This window comes from Canis lupus, chromosome 2 (genome assembly GCF_003254725.2).
Source record: "Canis lupus dingo isolate Sandy chromosome 2, ASM325472v2, whole genome shotgun sequence".
Lineage (NCBI taxonomy): Eukaryota > Metazoa > Chordata > Mammalia > Carnivora > Canidae > Canis > Canis lupus.
Genome location: NC_064244.1, coordinates 33,694,833 through 33,713,143, shown reverse-complemented (window position 1 = coordinate 33,713,143; position 18,311 = coordinate 33,694,833). Strand labels below are relative to the sequence as shown.

The 18,311-nt window shown below is 54.3% G+C and overlaps 1 protein-coding gene and 1 long non-coding RNA gene across 20 annotated transcripts in view; one reads left to right on the top strand and one right to left on the bottom strand.

The window, feature by feature from the left end:
* The window catches only part of NRG2 (neuregulin 2), a 243,112-nt gene that overhangs the window by 222,082 nt on the left and 2,719 nt on the right, over positions 1 to 18,311 (top strand). For 2 of the 5 annotated variants that reach the window (XM_049101755.1, XM_049101757.1), the window contains 7 exons: positions 4,749 to 4,825; positions 5,184 to 5,242; positions 9,674 to 9,869; positions 13,653 to 13,755; positions 15,904 to 16,027; positions 16,356 to 16,483; positions 17,306 to 17,533. In XM_049101755.1, coding sequence (XP_048957712.1) covers positions 4,749 to 4,825; positions 5,184 to 5,242; positions 9,674 to 9,869; positions 13,653 to 13,755; positions 15,904 to 16,027; positions 16,356 to 16,483; positions 17,306 to 17,533 — 915 coding nt within the window. The remainder of the gene's footprint in view (positions 1 to 4,748; positions 4,826 to 5,183; positions 5,243 to 9,673; positions 9,870 to 13,652; positions 13,756 to 15,903; positions 16,028 to 16,355; positions 16,484 to 17,305; positions 17,534 to 18,311) is intronic. The other 3 variants (XM_035713844.2, XM_035713846.2, XM_025445238.3) reach the window with 3 other exon arrangements.
* LOC112658921 (uncharacterized) lies at positions 1,090 to 17,384 on the bottom strand. Of its 15 annotated transcripts, none has more exons than XR_003136025.3 (7): positions 17,282 to 17,384; positions 8,495 to 8,616; positions 7,824 to 7,889; positions 4,691 to 5,188; positions 3,357 to 3,432; positions 2,919 to 3,005; positions 1,090 to 1,292 (listed from the first exon to the last, which is right to left on the bottom strand). It is a non-coding gene; the product is annotated as an uncharacterized LOC112658921 (long non-coding RNA). The 15 variants fall into 15 exon arrangements; XR_003136034.3 differs by having other exon boundaries at positions 4,691 to 4,816; positions 8,495 to 8,710; positions 17,282 to 17,370; XR_003136024.3 differs by having other exon boundaries at positions 8,495 to 8,710; positions 17,282 to 17,369.

The following is an 18,311-nucleotide window of genomic DNA, read 5'->3' as shown; positions in this document are numbered from 1 at the left end:
CTCAGTGTTAGGCGAGACGGCCCAGACAGCCAGGCAGATGGGTGCCTCTTGCCCCAGTTGGCCTCCTCCGCTGGCTTCCCCCAGCCCCACCCTTCACCTGCTGCCATCCCTCGGCTGGCCTCCCCATCCGGAATTGCCGGGGACTGTCCCAGCAGCAACAGCAGACCCCTCAGGGAAGTTCTCAGCCGGGACTCAGCAGCTCCTCATCCTTCCCCTTCTTCTGCCTCTCAGAGGGCTGCCACATTCATGCAACAGACCCCAGGGAACATTCTAGCCAGGAAAATGCTCTGAGCCCTCTGCAATAGATCTATAGAAACTCACAAGGGTTCTGGTGGACCTCACAGACTTCACCCAGCCCTGTAAGCCCCTCTTTTACCCCTCAACACACACATGCACACACACACACACACACACACAGACACCAGGCCTCTCCTTTTCCTTAGCCCCCCTGGACCCCAGAACTTTGAAAGAATCCAGCAGCCTCAAGTGAGATCAGCCCTGGCTCCAGGCAAGAGAGGTTTCAGCCACACAGGATGGGTGCCCGGGCCAAGGAAGGCCACGGGGGCCCAGGGCTCAGTGTGAGTGTACAGTGTGGAGTGAGATGCAATGAGCTAGGTGGGTTTGCACAGGGTCCTGCCAGCCAGGCCATACACCCCTAGGAGCCTCTAAGTCACACCTAGCTAAATCTGAGATTCTCTCAGAGGGCAGGAGCCTAAATCACTGTGAAGATGGGTCCTGTGGGCAACTGGGGTTCACCGCTTACAACGCGAAGTTAGTACCCAAAATCACTACCTCCCCATTTCAACCTGCCCTAGGTCAGCCCCAGCCAGGGCTCCTGGAACCAACTTCCCGGACTCCCTGAGCCCCCAGGGGAGAGGGGCGTCCCTGGTGAGGATCACTCTCAGGAGGGCAGGTCCTCAGAGCTGTGCTGGAGAAGGACAGGGGGGAGGGGGGCAGGGTGGAACCCAGAGGCCATTCTGGGGGCGGGGGAGCGGGGAGGGAGAGGGGGGCAGGCTTCTTGGGATTCCTGATGACACCTGAATGGAATAAAAAAGAAAGAATCTAGGCAATGGAACTCACGTCTTACCATTTGTGCTGTTTGTTTACTTTTTATTTTGATTTTTTTGCATTTCCGCTTAGCTTGGATAATGAAACTAGACTGGTCAGTTTCATTCCAGTTTCTATAAAAATCAGTTTTCCTTCCTGGTTTTCTGACACTTGTTGTTGTGTATTGGTTCAGAGCCCTGCAGGGAGTGTTGGAAAGCAGGCACACTCCGTCCCCTCCTGTTTTTCTGGAATTCAGAGCCAAAATAAACAGTGTCACAGATACTGGATTTTGTTTTTAGAAAACTTAGGAGGATTTGAAAATGGGGGTCCAAATCAAGGTGACTGTCTCCTGTCTGGGCCAGACAGAGGCCTCTGCACGTCTTGCTGCTTTCTCCTCTTCTCTCCATGTTTTTGTAGAGCACGGTTGGTGCGTGACTCTTGGGGACTGGTTCAGGGGATGATGACAGAACAAGACTCTCTTTCCAGCCCTGTGCACATACCAGCGGCATGCCTCCTTCTCCCATCAAGCTCATCCCCCGCCCCTCCTGCCCCCCACCCCCCCATGTTCAGATGGTTCTCCCATCCCATACCCATCTGCCTGCTCATCCTCTCCACATCTCCACCCCACTCTTCATGAGGCCAGAGACCCTTCACCCCCTCCAGTGCCCGGGGCACACCCTCATCCTTCATCCTCCCCCTCCCCCGGGTGAGGGCAGCACACATGGCATTATCCCCAGGCTACCAAAAGGAGAAACTGAGGCCCGGGACGTGGGTGAGAAACGGGGAGGCAAGAGTCCCAACCTCTCTGTCACCCCAGGTACAGCCCATGGGCTCTCCTCTCTGCCCATTTCACCTCTGCTCTTCTCCAGCCCTGGGCACAGACCCTCCCAAAGTCAGAGCTGATGACTTGGGGGAGGGCTGAGAAAGCTACGACCTGCCGCTCCTTCTAATTTGTCCCCTGTGCCCCTGAAACTCACAGGGCCCATCCCTGTTTTAGTGGGAACCTACCCACTACCAGGCAGCTCCCGACACGGGTCAGAACCCCCTCATTGTTGGTAGGTTTATTTAGCCCGTGCCCTGTTACTTGGTCCTGAGTGCAGGGTAGCAAGGCTCTAGGCCCAGCCTCAGAATCTTCCCCAGGGAAGCCCCGGGCTCCTGGACGTGGCCCATTCTCAATAAATAGGGGTAAGGAGGGTCCAGGAGCCTGCTAGAAAGATTTGGTACCCAAAGAACAGTATACAGTGTCAGTCCCCAAACTCCTGCGCTGTGCCCTTCCCCCAGCCTTTCCTTTTGTTCAGCCAGCAGGGAACACACTTTCCCAGGGCAGGAAGATTAAGACCATATTTCTCAACAACAGGGGGCACACTCATGTCATAGACTGAGCACCCAGAGCTGTACAACTCAGTGGCCATGAAAGATAGAATACAGTCGGTTTAGTCCAGGCTGGTGCAGGATCAGAGATGCAGGGATACACTTACTTATCGGTGTCCAAGAACCATAGGACAGCTTCCCTGACTGTCAGCAGTGGGAATAAATTTCTGCTTTGGCCCCCTCCTGTCCCTGCACTACCCCATTCTCTCTCTAAAACACACACACACACACACACACACACACACACACACACACACACACACGAGCCAGGCTAATCTCAGACATTGGACACAGTCAAACCTATCTCTTTCTTATTCCTTTGCGGATTCCAAGAGTCATTTTGGCAACTTCCTGAGTCTTTATCCTCCTCTCCAAAGGTGCTGCTGCTTTAAAACTCACTTCTCCTCTCCAGCCCCCATCCCAAGTGGACATCAGTCTCTGAGAGCTGAGGAAGGAGAGCTGAGCCTGCCTGGAGCTGGTTGGGAAGCCTTAGCAAATACCTTCATTTTCCTGGGATGGGATGCTTAGATCAGAGAAGGATGATGCATTGACAGGATGGTAGCCTCCTCCTCCTCCTCCGAGCCACCCTGTTCAACAGGACGAGTGTGCATCAAGTTCCATTGTAAACTCCCCCACTCCCGCCACATTCTCCAGACACACTTCCCAGCCCTCCACCACTGCCCGCTGGCCAGGCGGGCCTCCACAGACACTGCCACCACTGCAAGGACCAGCCTCCTGCCTCCCCAGAGGGAAATGCCATCAAGGCCCAGAGAAGTTCCAGCTGTCTGCCCACCAACCATTCCCAGTCCCCCAGGCTAGATGGGGGCAACGGGATTTCTGTGAGTGTCCATCACAGCCAATGGCAACCGCCCCTATAAGCTCAAGGGGTCGCTGATGGTTGATATCCACGAGAATGCTAAGAGGTAGAGTACACTCACCTCTTGAAGTTTACTGATTCATGTTGAACAGTGACCTATTCTTGAGGGAACACCGGTGATGGGGTTACCTCATTTCCTAAAGAAGAAGAGGCAGAGGCAGCCCAAACCCATCTCTGAGTAGGGGCTGGGGGTGGGATGGTCAGTCTGGCCCTGTCTCTAAGCTTCCCTTAGGGTATCTGGCCTTGCTGGGGTTTGGAAGATACTACAGCGCTGGGCATGTATCTCGGAAATCTGCAAGATAGGGACCCCCTTGAGAGGAGAGTGGCAGCCAGAGAACAGAAGAAAATGGATCTTGAGGGTAGAGACATGGCCAGGGAGAGTGGGTGGTGCTCTGCAGCTACAGAGGACCCAACACGCGAGAACACACTCCCAGAGCCAGGCACTGATGGAGTAGCAGGTCGTGGGGGAAAGGACAGGCACCCCAGGGAGCCAGGAGACCCCTGACTGGAAGAGGTTTCAGGGTCCTCAGGGAGCCTGCTTCAGCCCTCCCCTCCACCCTGTGACGGTGGTTCTTGCCACCCCTACACCTGGCCTGGGCAGGCCAGCTTTGAACTGCTGGTAATTTCAGCTCCTCTTCAACCTCACCTGTTCACCACTAAGCCTTTTACCCCCATGTATTGCTCCAGGGCAGCCTTCCCCAAACCATGTTCATAAGGGTTCCTCAGGAAACATCTTCCATGGTCAAATAAATTTGGGACACACTGGAATATTTGGCTCTTTCCTCCTACAAAACTTCTCCTAGCCTTTCATATGCCAGCGTGCGCTGTAGCTCTACAAAGAAGCCTGGGAATGGATTTCCTAAATTTATTTGGCCACAGAACCCTCTTTGAGAGAACAGATGAAATATCTCCAAGGTCACTTTTGTCATGGGCACACAGTCTGGGAACAACATTCCCGAAGTTCTCCTTTGAGCTTTCTGGGGGCTGTTTCATGGATGAGAAAACCTGCCCAGGACCCTCGAGAGAAGCCGTTGGTAGGGCCTGGAAGGAGTGGCTTTGCAGAACTTGTTTTCTGGAAGGCTCCCAGCACCCTGCCTGACTGCCTGGCACCAAGGGGCTACCGTTCTTTTTGGGGTCCCAGGCAGGTCAGAAGGAAAGTCTCAACGGACCACAGGACAGTTAGGAATGAGGTTCCCAATTTCCCCACCCACTTCCCTAAATCATCCTCCTCTCTGCCCCACCCCTGCCCCCCACCACCCATGGAGCAACATCAATTAGAGAGATTTGGAAGACTGAGCCCTTCCCCCAGCCCCAACTCCAGCCCCTGCAGTGACGAGTGTGCCCCAGTGCCCAACTTGGTTTTCTCATTCATCACTGTGCACTTTGATTTCTAACCTGAGCCTCGTGGATGATGCCAGTTTGTTCTGTGATTTTTCCCCTTTTCCTTCTCCAGATGTCCAAACGGATTCTTCGGACAGAGATGTTTGGAGAAACTGCCTTTGCGATTGTACATGCCAGATCCTAAGCAAAGTATGTTTGAAGATACAAACACAAGTCCCTGCTCCTTAGAAAGCTTCCGGGTGCAGTCCCTTCCAATGTAGGGCATAGGGCCAGGGGTGTTGGTTGTTTTGATCTTTGGCTGTTTTGTTTTGTTTTGGTTTGGTTTTTCTGTTTTGTTTTGTTTTGTTTTGCTTTGTTTTTCATTTTTGGCCTAATCCTTGGGTTTAAAGTTCAGGGCTGCAGGTAAGGGGCAGAGTGGCCAGGCCAGTACAAGCGGTAACGGTGGCAAGGAACCCAGCTGGCATCGGCAGGAGCCCGTGCCGGGGTGTTGTGATGCCTGTGTCTTGCTATCCTGGCTCTCTCTTTCTGGTTTTCTTTCTTTTGGTAGGTGTCCTGTGGGATACACCGGGGACAGGTGTCAGCAGTTCGCAATGGTCAACTTCTCCAGTATGTCTCTTTCTTCTATTTCTTTCCTTCCCTGGTGACTGGCAATCTCCCCGTGCGGGAGGGCTGGGGCCTTGCTTAGCGAGACTAGGTGTGGGGGGGGGGGGACATGGGGGAGGAGGTATGGGGGGAGTGGTGGTGTCCCGGGCTCCTCTTAGTCTTCAGGGCTCACTAAAAGCCTATTCCGAGGAGACCGATGTGCCCCCTGCCACCCCCACCCCACTCCTCTCTCTTTGCTGGACAAAACAACTGCATCCTCTCTGCAGGCGACTGGAGCCACACTCAGGTCTCGGCAGCACCTCCCAGGTCAGGCAGCCTGACCAGCAGTGGGGGAGACATCAGGGCCCTCGCCGGCCTTTTAAGGCCTGTTTAAGGAGGTCACATACTGGTGGGGCCAGGCTGTGAATGTGCGCACGTTTGTGTGTGCCAGTATGTTTGAGAGAAATGGGCTCTCTGAAAGAGCCTATCTTCGGGTCTGGCCAGAGTTTGTTTGGTTTTGATTTGGGGTGATGGGGGAGAGTGGGGAACTGGGAATTGAGGAAGAACAAGCCCCAAGGCAGTGGTTCCCATGGAAGCCAGAGAGACCAGAGACCTCGCTTCGGCTCCAGGACAGGGTGGTGTGGGGGTTTGCACTCTGCTGAAAGAGAGAGGGCATGAGGATTCAAGGGATAATTGGTGATTCTCTCCAGGTCCTCTCTGGTCTGAGTCCCCATCCAGGACTTCATTCCTTTCTTTTCTTCTACTTGAGGTTGAACCTTTCTGGTTTGCATAGTTAGCTGGAAAAAAAATATGAGCCCCGCAGCAGAAAGATGAGGCCATAACTGTGGAGCGTTTTGAGGCCGGGAGCAATTTCTTCAAGTGCCACCAGGTGGAGGTGGAGCAGAGCAAAAAGCCCCAGGCCAGACTCTGGACCTCCAGACTGTTTGGGGGCCCAGCAGTCAGCTAGCCTGCAAGCCAGGATGAGGTCAGCCATACTCCAGAGCAGTCTAAGCCCCAGCTCGGCCCACCCCCACATCCCCCTCTCCAAGGAGGACAGCTGGGTCCCATGAAGAATTAGAAGCCAAAGAGATGGTGCCTGGGCAGAGAGAGGTGGAGCTCCAGAAGAGGCCCAGAGAGCACAATGGGGGTTGGAGGGACGGCCGGGAAGCATTTAGGTGGCCCTTTGGAGTAAAAGGGTTTGTGGGTTTGGGACTCAGGGCAGAGTAATGAGTCTTCCCAATCCTCCTTAGGCCACATCACAAAAGCCTAGAAATCATTGCCTCCTTCTCCCTGCTAGAGCCTGGAAGCCAAGACTTAAAGAGGAAAGTAGAGGCCCCCAGGGAGGTGGGGGCTGGGCAGCCAGGATGGTCAGCTGTCTTCACAGAGTGTGGGAGGCAGCACTCGGCCCCTCGTAAGAGCGGAGCTGTGGACAGGGCATGTGGTCCAATAGAATGTTGCAAAGCCCAGGTTCCCGGAAGAATTGCAAAGTCAGATCCAGCCCCACTGCAGGACCATAGATCAGGAGGGGCCTCAGCAGGAAACAGAGCGGCCAGGCTGAGGCTAAGGAGCAGGGGAGAGAGGCGGTGGAGGGCCTGTTCCTTTCCCCTCTCAGTCCCAGAGCCTCCCTGGCTTATGGGACTGTTCTGGAAAGGGAGTCCCATCCCATCATGAATCAGAGGAGCAGAGCCTCCAGAATTCGGCCACTGGCCAAGCTTCTCTGCCAGCTGGGCTGCTTCAGCTTTCAGCTCAGAGCTGCTTAGAGGGTCAGCAGGACCTTGGCGGGGCGGGGGGGGGGGGGGGGGGGGCGGTAAAGAAAAAGCCTAGAAATGCTGCCACAGGCCTTTCCGCCTAGTGTTATCAGGATCACGGCTGTTACCTTTTCATGGAGGATTTATGTTCTTCACATACTTTGCCCAGAGCACTTTCTATACTGTTCTATCACATACTTGAAAAGGTAGTTAAAAAAATGCAAGCTGAAGTGTTCATTCAGGCTTTGGATTCACACAGATCTGAATAAAGATGCCAGCTGCTGAGCTCACTAGTTTTGGGGCCTCATAGAACCTCTCTGAGTTTGTTTTCTCACCTGCAAAATGGGGATAGTAACATTTACACCTGGAGGGGTGCCAGTGAGGATGAAGTGCAGTGATACGTAAGGAGGCCTTATGGAGAGCCTGCTGCTGTAGTTGGAGGGCAGCTTAGCACCTCTCCCAGCTACTGCTGGTGTGGGGCAGGGGGCAGAAGGACCAGCTCTAGTGTCCTGGAGGCTGGCTCCCAGCAAGTCCTGAGCCAAGTGTCTGACATTGCCCCTCTGCCCAGACAGCCTAGACCAGATTACCTTTTGCAATGGCCATGGAAATGGAGCCTCTGGCCACAAGAGCTCTTTGAAGCTTCTCCTTCTTCCCCTGACAGCCCCTCCATTTCCCAAGAGTCAAACTTTGTGGATTTATATATCCCTCAAGTGAAAGAACACACACAGCTATGGACATCTACACAAACACATAAGCATATACTCACATGTGCAAACACATTCACACATACCCAAACACACAAGCATATGCCTGCATTCACATGCAAAACACACACATTTGCTCACCCCTGTACACACCTGTGCAGATGCATGAGCATGTGTTCTCATCAGGGGCCCCACATCATGGCCTCCTCAGCCAGGACCCTGTAAGTGTGTGTCACAGGACAGGTCCAGGATGATGACTTTGTATATTGTCCAATAACCTAGCCCTCTTGGGAGTCCAGCATCAGGTTGCCATGGTCATGGGTCAGTATGCCAATTTCTGCTGGTAAGACCTGTCTGTGATTCGGTGGTACCACTCCATACAGGCTGAGTGGCAGCCTATGAACATGATGAGTGGGAGACCTCTTTGACAGGAGCAGACTTAGCCACAGGCCCCTCAGACTGTATCCCTGGTGAGAGGGAAGTAGGGCTGCCTTCCTGGAGACTGAGCAAGCTCTCCATGACCTCACCTGTCCTGTTGGCCACCACTGGTCCCCCCCCCAAATGGGACCGGCCTTTGACTGAAAGGGAAGGTCACTGAGGAGGCCCAGAAGCTGCTGTCACTATTATTTGGTTCCCAGGGCAGGGAAGCAGAAGAAAAGTCCTCAATGGCTTTCAGCCTCATTCGCTTCTCCAGGTGGTCATTCTCATGACCAGCCAGTCAGACCCAGGGACTCAATCAGCAGGACTAGCACAGGACTTCCTGCTGATGGTTCCCATGCTCTCCTTCCTCTAGAGGAGATGAGAATGTCAGAACACAATCTTACCTCCTCCCTGGGTCTCATGAGCTGCCTGTATACGCAGGGAGGCCACAGACTGGGCTCCTGTATGTGCACTGAGTGGCTCGCTGTCTGGGCTTCTCGCATCTTCCTCTCACTGTGTACAGCCACTTTTGACAGATGAGGAAACAGAGACTAGACTTGCCCATAGGCACCACAGCAAGTTAGGGACAAACAAACTCAGAGCCGATGGATGGGTGCTGGCTACATGAGAATGGTAGGCGAACTTTTCAGAAACACTGTAGAGATTTCTGGGCTCCCCCCCCACGCCCTGATCCCATTGCCCTGGATGATTCTGAAGCAAGCCAGGTGGCAGAGCTCCCAGAGACCCAGTTTTAAGAGAGAAGAGATAAGAGGTGGAAAGGCTGGGTGCACTTGGAGACGCAGCGGGTCTGGGGCAGGGCTGGCCCTTGGGCAGGGGCCCTTTGATCTAACCCCTCTATGGCGTGGGTGCCCACTTCACAGGGCTCTGGAAGCACACACTTACAATATGATTCCACTTCAAAAAGCGCAACTGGTCCACCATCTGACACCCACATGTTCTACAGGTGAATGCACTGGGCTCTACCTACAAGTAGCAGTTTGCTTTTCTAAGTAGTGAAATCTGACTCAAACCCCAGGGCCTAGACCCTGTGGGCTTCTAGGGTGTTGCAAGTGTCATGTGGAGAAATGACCTGCTGCCTGGAGCTTCCTCCTCTCCCCATATACTCAAGCGTCTCCATGCCCAGGCTCCCTGTAGATGAGCAGGCCAACCACACCTCTGGAGGCAGGACGCAGCCAAGGGCCAGCCTGAGCAGCCCCATGCCCTTGTTCTGAACAGAGAAGAGGGCCTAATGAATGAGCTCAGCGCTGAGCAGGCAGTCTCCAGGCAGGGCATGAGAATATGGAAATCCTGGCACTGGAGCCAGGGTGAGGCAGGGAAATAGGGACTCCTCAGACCACCACCCCCACTCACCTCTCTTCCCTGGGACACCTGCCAACTGACTCTCACGCCTCTGCCTCCCCACCAGGTACTAACCCCACAACTCATCTCTAAAGAACCTGCCCTGCCTGCTGATCCTAACATTTCCTCTCTCCACCTTCCTTCAGGGGTCTTGGGGACTGAATGCCAGGGTGGGGGCTCAGGAGGCCGGGAGGGGACACCACTAACCTGCTTTCACCTCACAGGCTGGCTGCTGGTGTCTGAAGAGTCCTGACCAACGTTTCTCTCTCTCTCTCTCTCTCTCTCTCCCTCCCTCTCCCTCCTGCCCTCCCTCGCCCTCCCCACTCCTCCATCTCTCTCTGTATCTCTCCCTCCATCCTTTCCCCTCTGTGACCCTCTTCTCTTCTGCACTGCCAGAGCACCTTGGATTTGAACTAAAGGGTATGGAGCTCTATGTATCGGTCAGTGCCATCCACACCACTCCTCTCCGCAGCCTCTGACACCATGTGTGCTGGACGTTTAGTTTCCTTCCCCCAAAATGGAAAAGGGATGATTCCAAAAATCTCCTCTGGCCCCACCAAGATGTCCTATCATAAACTATATTGATCTGGGGGAGACAGGGAGCTCAGAAGAGCAGAGCACCCTAGGGTTCAGACTGTGTGCCCTGTGTACAGTGGCAGCCCCTTGCCTGAGGCTGGTCACTGGGAGGCCTCACAGGGGAGGAGCAGCCTGAGCTGTGCTACCCAGTAGGTTGGCCGGACAACAGTCGGGCCCCTGCAGAGCTGGTGTCCAGAAGCCACAGAATCCTGGCTTGGAGAGTTGTGCAGAGGGGCATCCTCTTCAGTTTAACTCTAATCTTCCTTTCTGTTCCCACTTCCATTTCCATGGCTTTCCATTTTGCACTGCGCTGGCAGCTGAGAACACCTTTGTGCCTCTGGCCCCTGCCCTGTGTCTGTCTACCAGGCTTTGCCATCTGCTTGAGGCTGTCACTCCCTCCATGAACTGTCTCCACAATGGCAGGCGTGTTCGCCTGTGGGCAAGACAAGCCAGGGTCTAGGGCAAGCCGGCCTTTGGTACTTGCCCTCCTGCTCCCTGGCTCAGAACCTCACTTCCCTCCCACTACTGCCCTCTGGGCCCTGGGAGACACCTTGAGTGGGAAGGGACCTGAAGGGGTCATCTGTCCTCTCTCTGTGCTGGGAGGCTCCACCCCAACCTCAAATGTCCAGACATGTTACAGCAGGAAAAATGTAGGGGCTCAGAAAGGTCGAGGCTTTGGTGGGGTCAGATGCAGTGCAGAACCTGCAGTATGAAAAGGCTGTTCTGGAGGCAGGTCTGGGGAGGCACTAGCTCCCTCACCACCTAGCCCCTATCAGCTGTTCTCAGAAGACAGAGCTCAAAGTCTATGCAAGAGTGTGTCTGTCTGCTGCCAGTGATGGGTTGGGAGGAGAAGGGCTGAGTCTGCGTGGTGTGTATGATCCTGGCAGGGGTATGTGAGGCAGACCTGCAGGGGTGTGTATGTTGTGGGGGGTGGAGATGTCACATACCCTGTGAGGCCTCCCAGTACAGGATGCTGAGTGCATGAAGGTGTGCAGCGGGACATCTTTGTGTTAAGGGCTGAGCATCGTGCAGGTGGCACTGTGAGGGTGTGAAGGTGAATGTGAGTGGGCTCAAATACGTCTGTGTTTGTAACGGTGGTCTGTATGTCCATTCCTGCACCAACTCAACAAGCATCTACTGAACCCCAGAATTTGCCAGACTGGTGATCTGGCATACAGAGTCCCTGCCCTCCCGGTGCTCAAATTCACAGGATGAGACAGACAACAAACAGGAAAGATATCAGGTGGTGGTAAGTGCCATGCCAAATAAAAGAAGGTGATGGGACGGTGCCTAGCTGGGGAGGGAGTTACCTTAGCTAAGTGGCCAGGAAAGGCTTCTGCGATGGCGTAACATGTGGGTTAAAGCCTGATGGAAAGTAGGCAACCCTGCAGACAGCGGGGGGAGTGTTTGAGGAGGGGACACGGCAAGTTAGGGATGGTGTGGTTGGACTGAGCTTGCCTTAATCAATGGGTAGAAGGAATGCCAGCAACTCTGGGCACAGCAGACATGAGGACTGGACCACCAATGGGACATAATAGGAAGTGTTTGGGTGATTGGGTTGGACTCAAGTTGCAGGGGGCAGCCATTGTGAGTTTTAAGAAAATAAGTAAATGGTCTGCTGGCTTTGGGGCAAAGAACAGACTGGGCTGAGGGACAGGCTGGGAGGAGTGGAGGCGGAGGTGACCAGCTATCCAGGTGAGAGTTGCCATCACCTTGGACTGAACTAGAAGTGGTGGAAGTGGTCCAAGCCAGACTCTACTTGGGAGGCAGAGCTGAGAAGCGCTGCTAAAGCACCAGGTATCAGAGCAGGTGGGAGAAAGGACTCATTGGCAGTGATTCCAAGGTCTGGGGCCAGAGTGACAAGAAAACAGGGGCTGCCACGGACAGGAGGAGAAGGGCAGGGAGCAGGTCTAGAAAGAAGCTGGGGAATCTGCACTTCTGTTTGGCCTTGGCCCTTGGGTAGAGGAGTCTGGAGCTCAGGGAGAAGTCAGGGCAGGAGATACAAATTTGAGAGTCACCTGCATACAGATAGTTTTCACGTGAGCTGCATGAGATCACGAGAGGAGAGAGGGCAGGTGGAGGGAAGAAAGCAGCCTGTGAGCTCTGGGCCCTTCCACCTCTGGGCCCACATAGAAAAGTAAGAAACAACTGAAGTAGGAATCAGCAACTGAACAGGTCAGCCAGTGGAGGAGGAGGACACCCAGGAGAGAAGAACCATCCAGGGGGAGTAGGCCCAACCGGGGGAGTCAGCTGTCGGGGAAGCAGATGACCCTGGGACTTTGCAGTAGGACATTGTCGGTGACCATGACCAGAGTGGTCTCAAAGGAGTGATGGAGACAGATATCCCCATTGGAGAGGACTGGGGCGGGGGGTGGGCAGAGATGAGAACTGGAGGCAGGACATGGACCACAGAGCCCAGAGAGGGGGGTCCAGGGTGGAGGGATGTTTAAGACTGCATGATGGCGTGTATGTATATGCTTCCCTAGACATGTATGAGAGAACTTTTGTGAAGGTGTCTGTGTACAGATAGGCAGAGTTCAAAGCTATGTGTGTCTGGAGGGTTTGGACTCCCAGTGTTTGCTAGTGGGTATACACTGGAGGTGCTGCAAACCCAAGGACTTAGGGACATTTCCCAGGGCTCCCTAGGTGTTGGGGTCTGGCCTCCATGTGTCCCTGTACTGGGGAGAGGGAGCTGTGAGAAGAGAAGGGGCCAGCTGGCAGGTGTAGGAAGGGGCAGGGAGTGTCTAGGCTCCTGCTGTCCCCTTTTTCCTTTTCTTCCTCCTTGTTTTCTCTGCTCTAGAAGGGCCGGAGTTGCCCCACCAAGAAATGGGAGGTGGAGGGGATAGTCGGTTCTTTGTGACGGCTTTGAAGCCCAGCCTAGCTCAGCTCCTCTGAAAGGGTGGGGGCTGCTCCATGAGCACAAGAACTGTTGTAGGCATCAGGGACCATGCTGCCACTCATGGGCTTCTCACAGCAAAGGGAAAGGCTGGAGTGGGCCAGGGCCATGTGCTTTCTAGGCCCAGGGGTAAACCAAGGTCTTTCTTTCCATGCCCCACTCTACGGGCCTGGTCTGCTCTGTCCCTGCTCCTGGCATCCCTCCTAGGTCCAACCTCTGGGTCTGTCACTGGCCCAGCACAAACTACACTCCACTTCTTGGCAAAGCTGACACGGCAAACCAGGCCTTTGCCCAGGGTCTACATGTTCACTGCCTTGAAGAATACCTGTGCCCAACCCATCCAGGCTCTCTGAGGCCATTGTAGAGTCGGTCAAGGTTGCTGGTCAAAATGGGTTGCCCCCACTATAGTCTTTGGAATTTCACCTCCATCCTACTCACTTCCATCCCCCTGCATTTTCCATTCACATGCTCTGGGCAGGGTGTACGGTTTGGGAAGGTGAATTCAGGGGTAGTCACTTGGGACCAGATCCATGGTGGGTAGATTTTGGGGCAACAGAAGGCAATCCAGGAGGGAGGGGCTAGCTGGGGAAGGAGATGCAAGGAGCTGGGAGGCCCTGAGCTGACAGGAGCCCGAAGCTTTGGGGGTGGGAAGGGGGACATCTTTGCATCACTGTCCCCATAGATCTGCCTCCTGCCGTGTTCCCTCATATTCTCTACCTCTGCCTCTGCAGAAGCCGAGGAGCTGTACCAGAAGAGGGTGCTGACTATTACTGGCATCTGTGTGGCACTGCTGGTGGTGGGCATTGTCTGCGTGGTCGCCTACTGCAAGACCAAGTAAGTGCCAGGCACCCGGGCCTGCGGGAGGCCAACTAGGGATGGGCCTCCAGGACTGCTAACCCCTCCACCCACCCCGATGTCTGGCCTAACCACCCCCCACCCTCCTGTGCCCCAACAGCCCCTGCAGAGTCCTCTGAGCTGGTACAAGGCCAAAGGGCTGGGCCAAGAAGCAGGAGCAGAGGGAAGAGAAGACAGGCCCCAGAGCAGTGAATAAGAATTGTCAAGAGCACAGGTGTTGGAAGAAGAAAGATCTGGGTTCAAATTCAGCTCTCCCATTTGCCATGACCCTGAGCAAATGGATAGACTTCTCAGAGTCCTCATTTGTAAAGTGGGAATGATCCTAGTATGTACCTCAGAGGACACTGTGTAGGAGCATCTGCCCTGTCAAATAGGCAGGCAGGCAGGCACACTGCAGCTGTGTTGGGGATGGGGAAGCACAGAAAGGCAGACTACCTTCCCAGGGGACAAAGAGGCCTCAGGAGGGACTGTGTAGTCCCACCCAGAAGAGAGCTAGGCCAGAACACAGCAAAGATGAGGCTAGGTCACATCTAGGCAGAGGAAAGATGAGGGAAGAACCTCGAGGCAAGGGGAAGAAGGGTGCAGAAAGGGGGTGCTGGGCAGTTCCTGTAGAATAGTGCAAGGCAACAGACAAATGCTAGAAAGGATCAGTTGTGTTCCAAGAGCATAAGCAGTCCAGACTAGTTGGAGCAAAGGCCCGGGGTCAAGAAGAAGAGAGATAGGACTCTAAGAAGACAGCTGGACGTACAAGGGCACGTAAGGGACCAGGGCATAGGGCATTGAATCCTAAGCTAGGGAGCCTGGATTCATCCTATAAATGATAGGGAGTCCATGATGGTTTTAGAGTGATGTAGTGCAGAAAAAGTGACAGGTCTGGGCCTAACCACTACTTAGGGGACTGAGTCCCTCAGTCTTGACTCTTGCTGTGCCTACCCATGGAATCTGAGGCCCTGCCAGTCTTGGGAGTTAGAGCGCAAGGAGCCCAGAGGAGACTGGGCCCAACAAGAAAAACTGAGGTCAAGAACTAGAAGAAAAGCAAACCCCTATTCTAAGCTCCAGTGCATTTATTCATTTAATGAAAAAACTTTCATTCATTGCCCTCCTGGATACCAGGCCCTCCACTAGGCACATGGCTGGTGCTCTAAGCAAGGTGTCCAGTGTAACGGGGTACATTTTGGGGGTGCCTAGTCTCAGCTGGAGGCCAAGAAGGGCTTCCCCGAGGAAGAAGCTTTTAGGCTGAGCTTGGAAGAAGAGTAGGAGTTAGCAGGTGAAGAGGCTGAGTGTGTTCCAGTGAGTGTAGTATTTCATGCAGAGCCGCAGAGACCAGAGGCGACCAGCACAGTGAAGGATCAGAACAGAGCCCTCAGAGGCCAGAGCAAGGGTGAGGAGAGGGCCGTGAGAGAGGGCCAGTGCAGGCCTTTCAAGGAGAGTGATGTAATGGATCATTACAGAACAAACATATTGGGTACTTAATATGGCCAAAGTAGAGTAGTCCCACAAGCATAGCTCACCATAGCTCCATGTTTTATTTTCCTCATTGCACTTTACCAAAAGTACCTTGTTCATTAATTTATATGGTTATTATCTGCCTTCCCTACTGGCCTGCAAGCTCCATGGGGGTAGGGATCATGTCTGTCACCTTCTCTGTTTTAAAACAGCATCTGGCACATGGTAAAAACCCAAGAAATAGCGAATGAGTGAATGAATGAATGAATGAATGAATGAACCACTGCTTGAGTATTTTATCTGCTCTTAATTCTCAGTGGACTGGGAATGGGAAAGTGGTCACCCACTTTAAGATGAGTAAAGTGAAACATGGAGAGTTTTAAGTAACTGGCCCAGGATTTCACAGCTAGGAATGGTGGAGTTCTAGTCTCTCAGCAGAGCCAAAGCTCAGAACCCATTCGCACAGGTCCTGCCAAATCCAAGCTGGTGGTGCGAGTGGAGGAGGTAGATCAGGAGTGGAGGAGGTAGATCTGCGAGCAGCCGGAGCGCAGGAAGAGCAGTAGCAGGAGAAGGCCCTGGCATCCAGGCAGAAGGAGAAGAGTTCCCCTGGAGGGATAGCTAGGGAACTTCATACACATGTGGGGGGTGGGTACCAGGCTAACACACCCTTCTCCTGTGCAGAAAACAGCGGAAGCAGATGCATAGTCACCTCCGGCAGAACATGTGCCCAGCCCACCAGAACCGGAGCTTGGCCAATGGCCCCAGCCACCCCCGGCTGGACCCTGAGGAGATCCAGATGGCAGATGTGAGTGGTGTTCCCAGAACCCCCTTGGAGCCTTCACTGGCTAGCCAGCCTCGTCGTGCCCCCTGCAAGGCCAGGCCACGGCAGAAGCCAGCCCATCTCATGTTCAGCCTTGCCTGCTAGCCTGGCCTCACCAGGATGACTGGCCTCACTCTACCTACTTCCTCAAGGGGTTGATTTGCTGGGGTCATCGCTGCCCTAACACCAAGTCACTTATCCAGTGGACAACTCCCCAACCTAGAGCTTAGCACTTTGCTTCTCCATCACCACCTGGAAAGAGGGCCAACTCCATCACCCAGCACTAACTCCTGTCCAACTGTGTCTGTTGCAGTATATCTCCAAGAACGTGCCAGCCACAGACCATGTCATCCGGAGGGAAACCGAGACCACCTTCTCTGGGAGCCACTCCTGTTCTCCTTCTCACCACTGTTCCACAGCCACACCCACCTCCAGCCACAGGTGGGCACCACCCTGGCCCACACAGATTTGCAGATTCCTCCACGCACACCCACAGGAAGCATGCACACATCTTCCTGGAGACATACAAAGAGAACCCCCCCCACACCCAGCCAGGCTAGGCTCTGTTTTGAGAGTCCCTGAGTCAGAGGAAGGAAATGGACCAGAACCCACCACTAAACGTTCATCTAGCTCCTCAGAGGGCCAGATTTCCTCTTTCAGTCTAAACCAGCCTCTGAGAAACAACAGCATCACTATGCTCCCACCTGACGTTTAGTATGGGCACCAAGTTATCGGCGTAAAGTGCCTCCTCATTCAAACACCCAGACCTATTTGATGCCCCCTCCTGCGTTGGCCCATATGAACCTAGTCCACCTTAGCTTCCCTTTCTTTAGAGGTGGGGAGGTCTGCCCCAGCACAAAGGTTCACAGAGCTCAAGCAATAACATGGTTGGCCCCCTTCTTCCCTGGGAAGTGGCATGGAATAGGCAGGGCCCCCATGTGTTGGCCACCAGGGCTGTATTCTTGACACAGGTGAGTGAAAACCATAGGAGAGGAAGGGTCCCAGACAGGAGGCCCCAGGCCGAGGCCAGGGGGAGCTTGGCTGGTGGCACAGAGGAAAAGAGGCTTGTGCACATGGGAGCTCACCCCTCCACAGGACACTCAGCCCTCCTTCTTCCTACAAGATACAATACATTGGCTCAGAGTGAAAAAGGATAGTGCCTGAAATGAAATGAACCAGGGAGGGGATGGGCCTGGGACCCCACCTGCTGGGCTGTCCTGCCCCTTCCTGATCCCTCACCTTTCCTCCATCTGGCTTCTCCAGGCATGAGAGCCACACGTGGAGCCTGGAACGTTCTGAAAGCCTGACCTCCGACTCCCAGTCGGGCATTATGCTGTCATCAGTAGGCACCAGCAAGTGCAATAGCCCGGCGTGTGTGGAGGCCCGGGCGCGGCGGGCAGCAGCCTACAGCCTGGAAGAGCGGCGCAGGGCTGCTGGGCCACCTTACCACGACTCCATAGACTCCCTGCGTGACTCCCCACATAGCGAGAGGTCAGTTCCTGCCTTGTGACTCATGCCCTACCTTGGCCAGAGAATGGCACCGCTGACCCAGGGCTGTCCCTGAGGGCACCACAGAGACACTCTAGAGATTCTCATGCCTGTATTTCAGATTGGCCAGCAGGGTCCCTGAAAGGTTCAATCCTCGGCTCAAGGTCATCAGTATGGTCTTGACAGGCTGGGATTGCAGCCGGGCCACTGGACCCTGGTGCGGAGAGGCCATCTGATTTAATTATCCTACTTGGACACTCTTCAAAGTAGAAGGGGATGTTAATAATTGTACTAGAACATCAGGAACAAAGGGGCTGTTCCAGGCATACCAGAACATATGGTAGCCCTACCCTGGTGTCACCCAGAGGCCCCATGTCCTGGCAGGAACAGAAAGACACCAAGATCGAGCAGATTGGAGGGTGAGAGGGGAGGCTGTCTGCAAGGAGTGCTGGCTGGGCACGAGCTAAGAGTGACTTCAGGCCCTGGCAGTATCAGCAGCAAGACCCAAGGATCAAGACACCAGAGTTTCTGAGGAATGGATGGAGTGAGAACCAGGAAACTCCCCTTGTTCCCTGACTGCATGCCAGGAGTCACAGGAGGCCAGCCCTCCACCTTGCTTAGCCCTCGGCAAGTGGGGTCTGTGGGAGGACAGCAGAGAAAGGTGCATAGTACTGGCAACTCCAGGCAGGAGTAGAGAGAAAATGTTCTCCTGCTCTAACTTAGCCTACTCCGTGTCAGCCCTCCCTTAGCAGGCCTGCCTGGAGACCCAGAGATGGCCCAC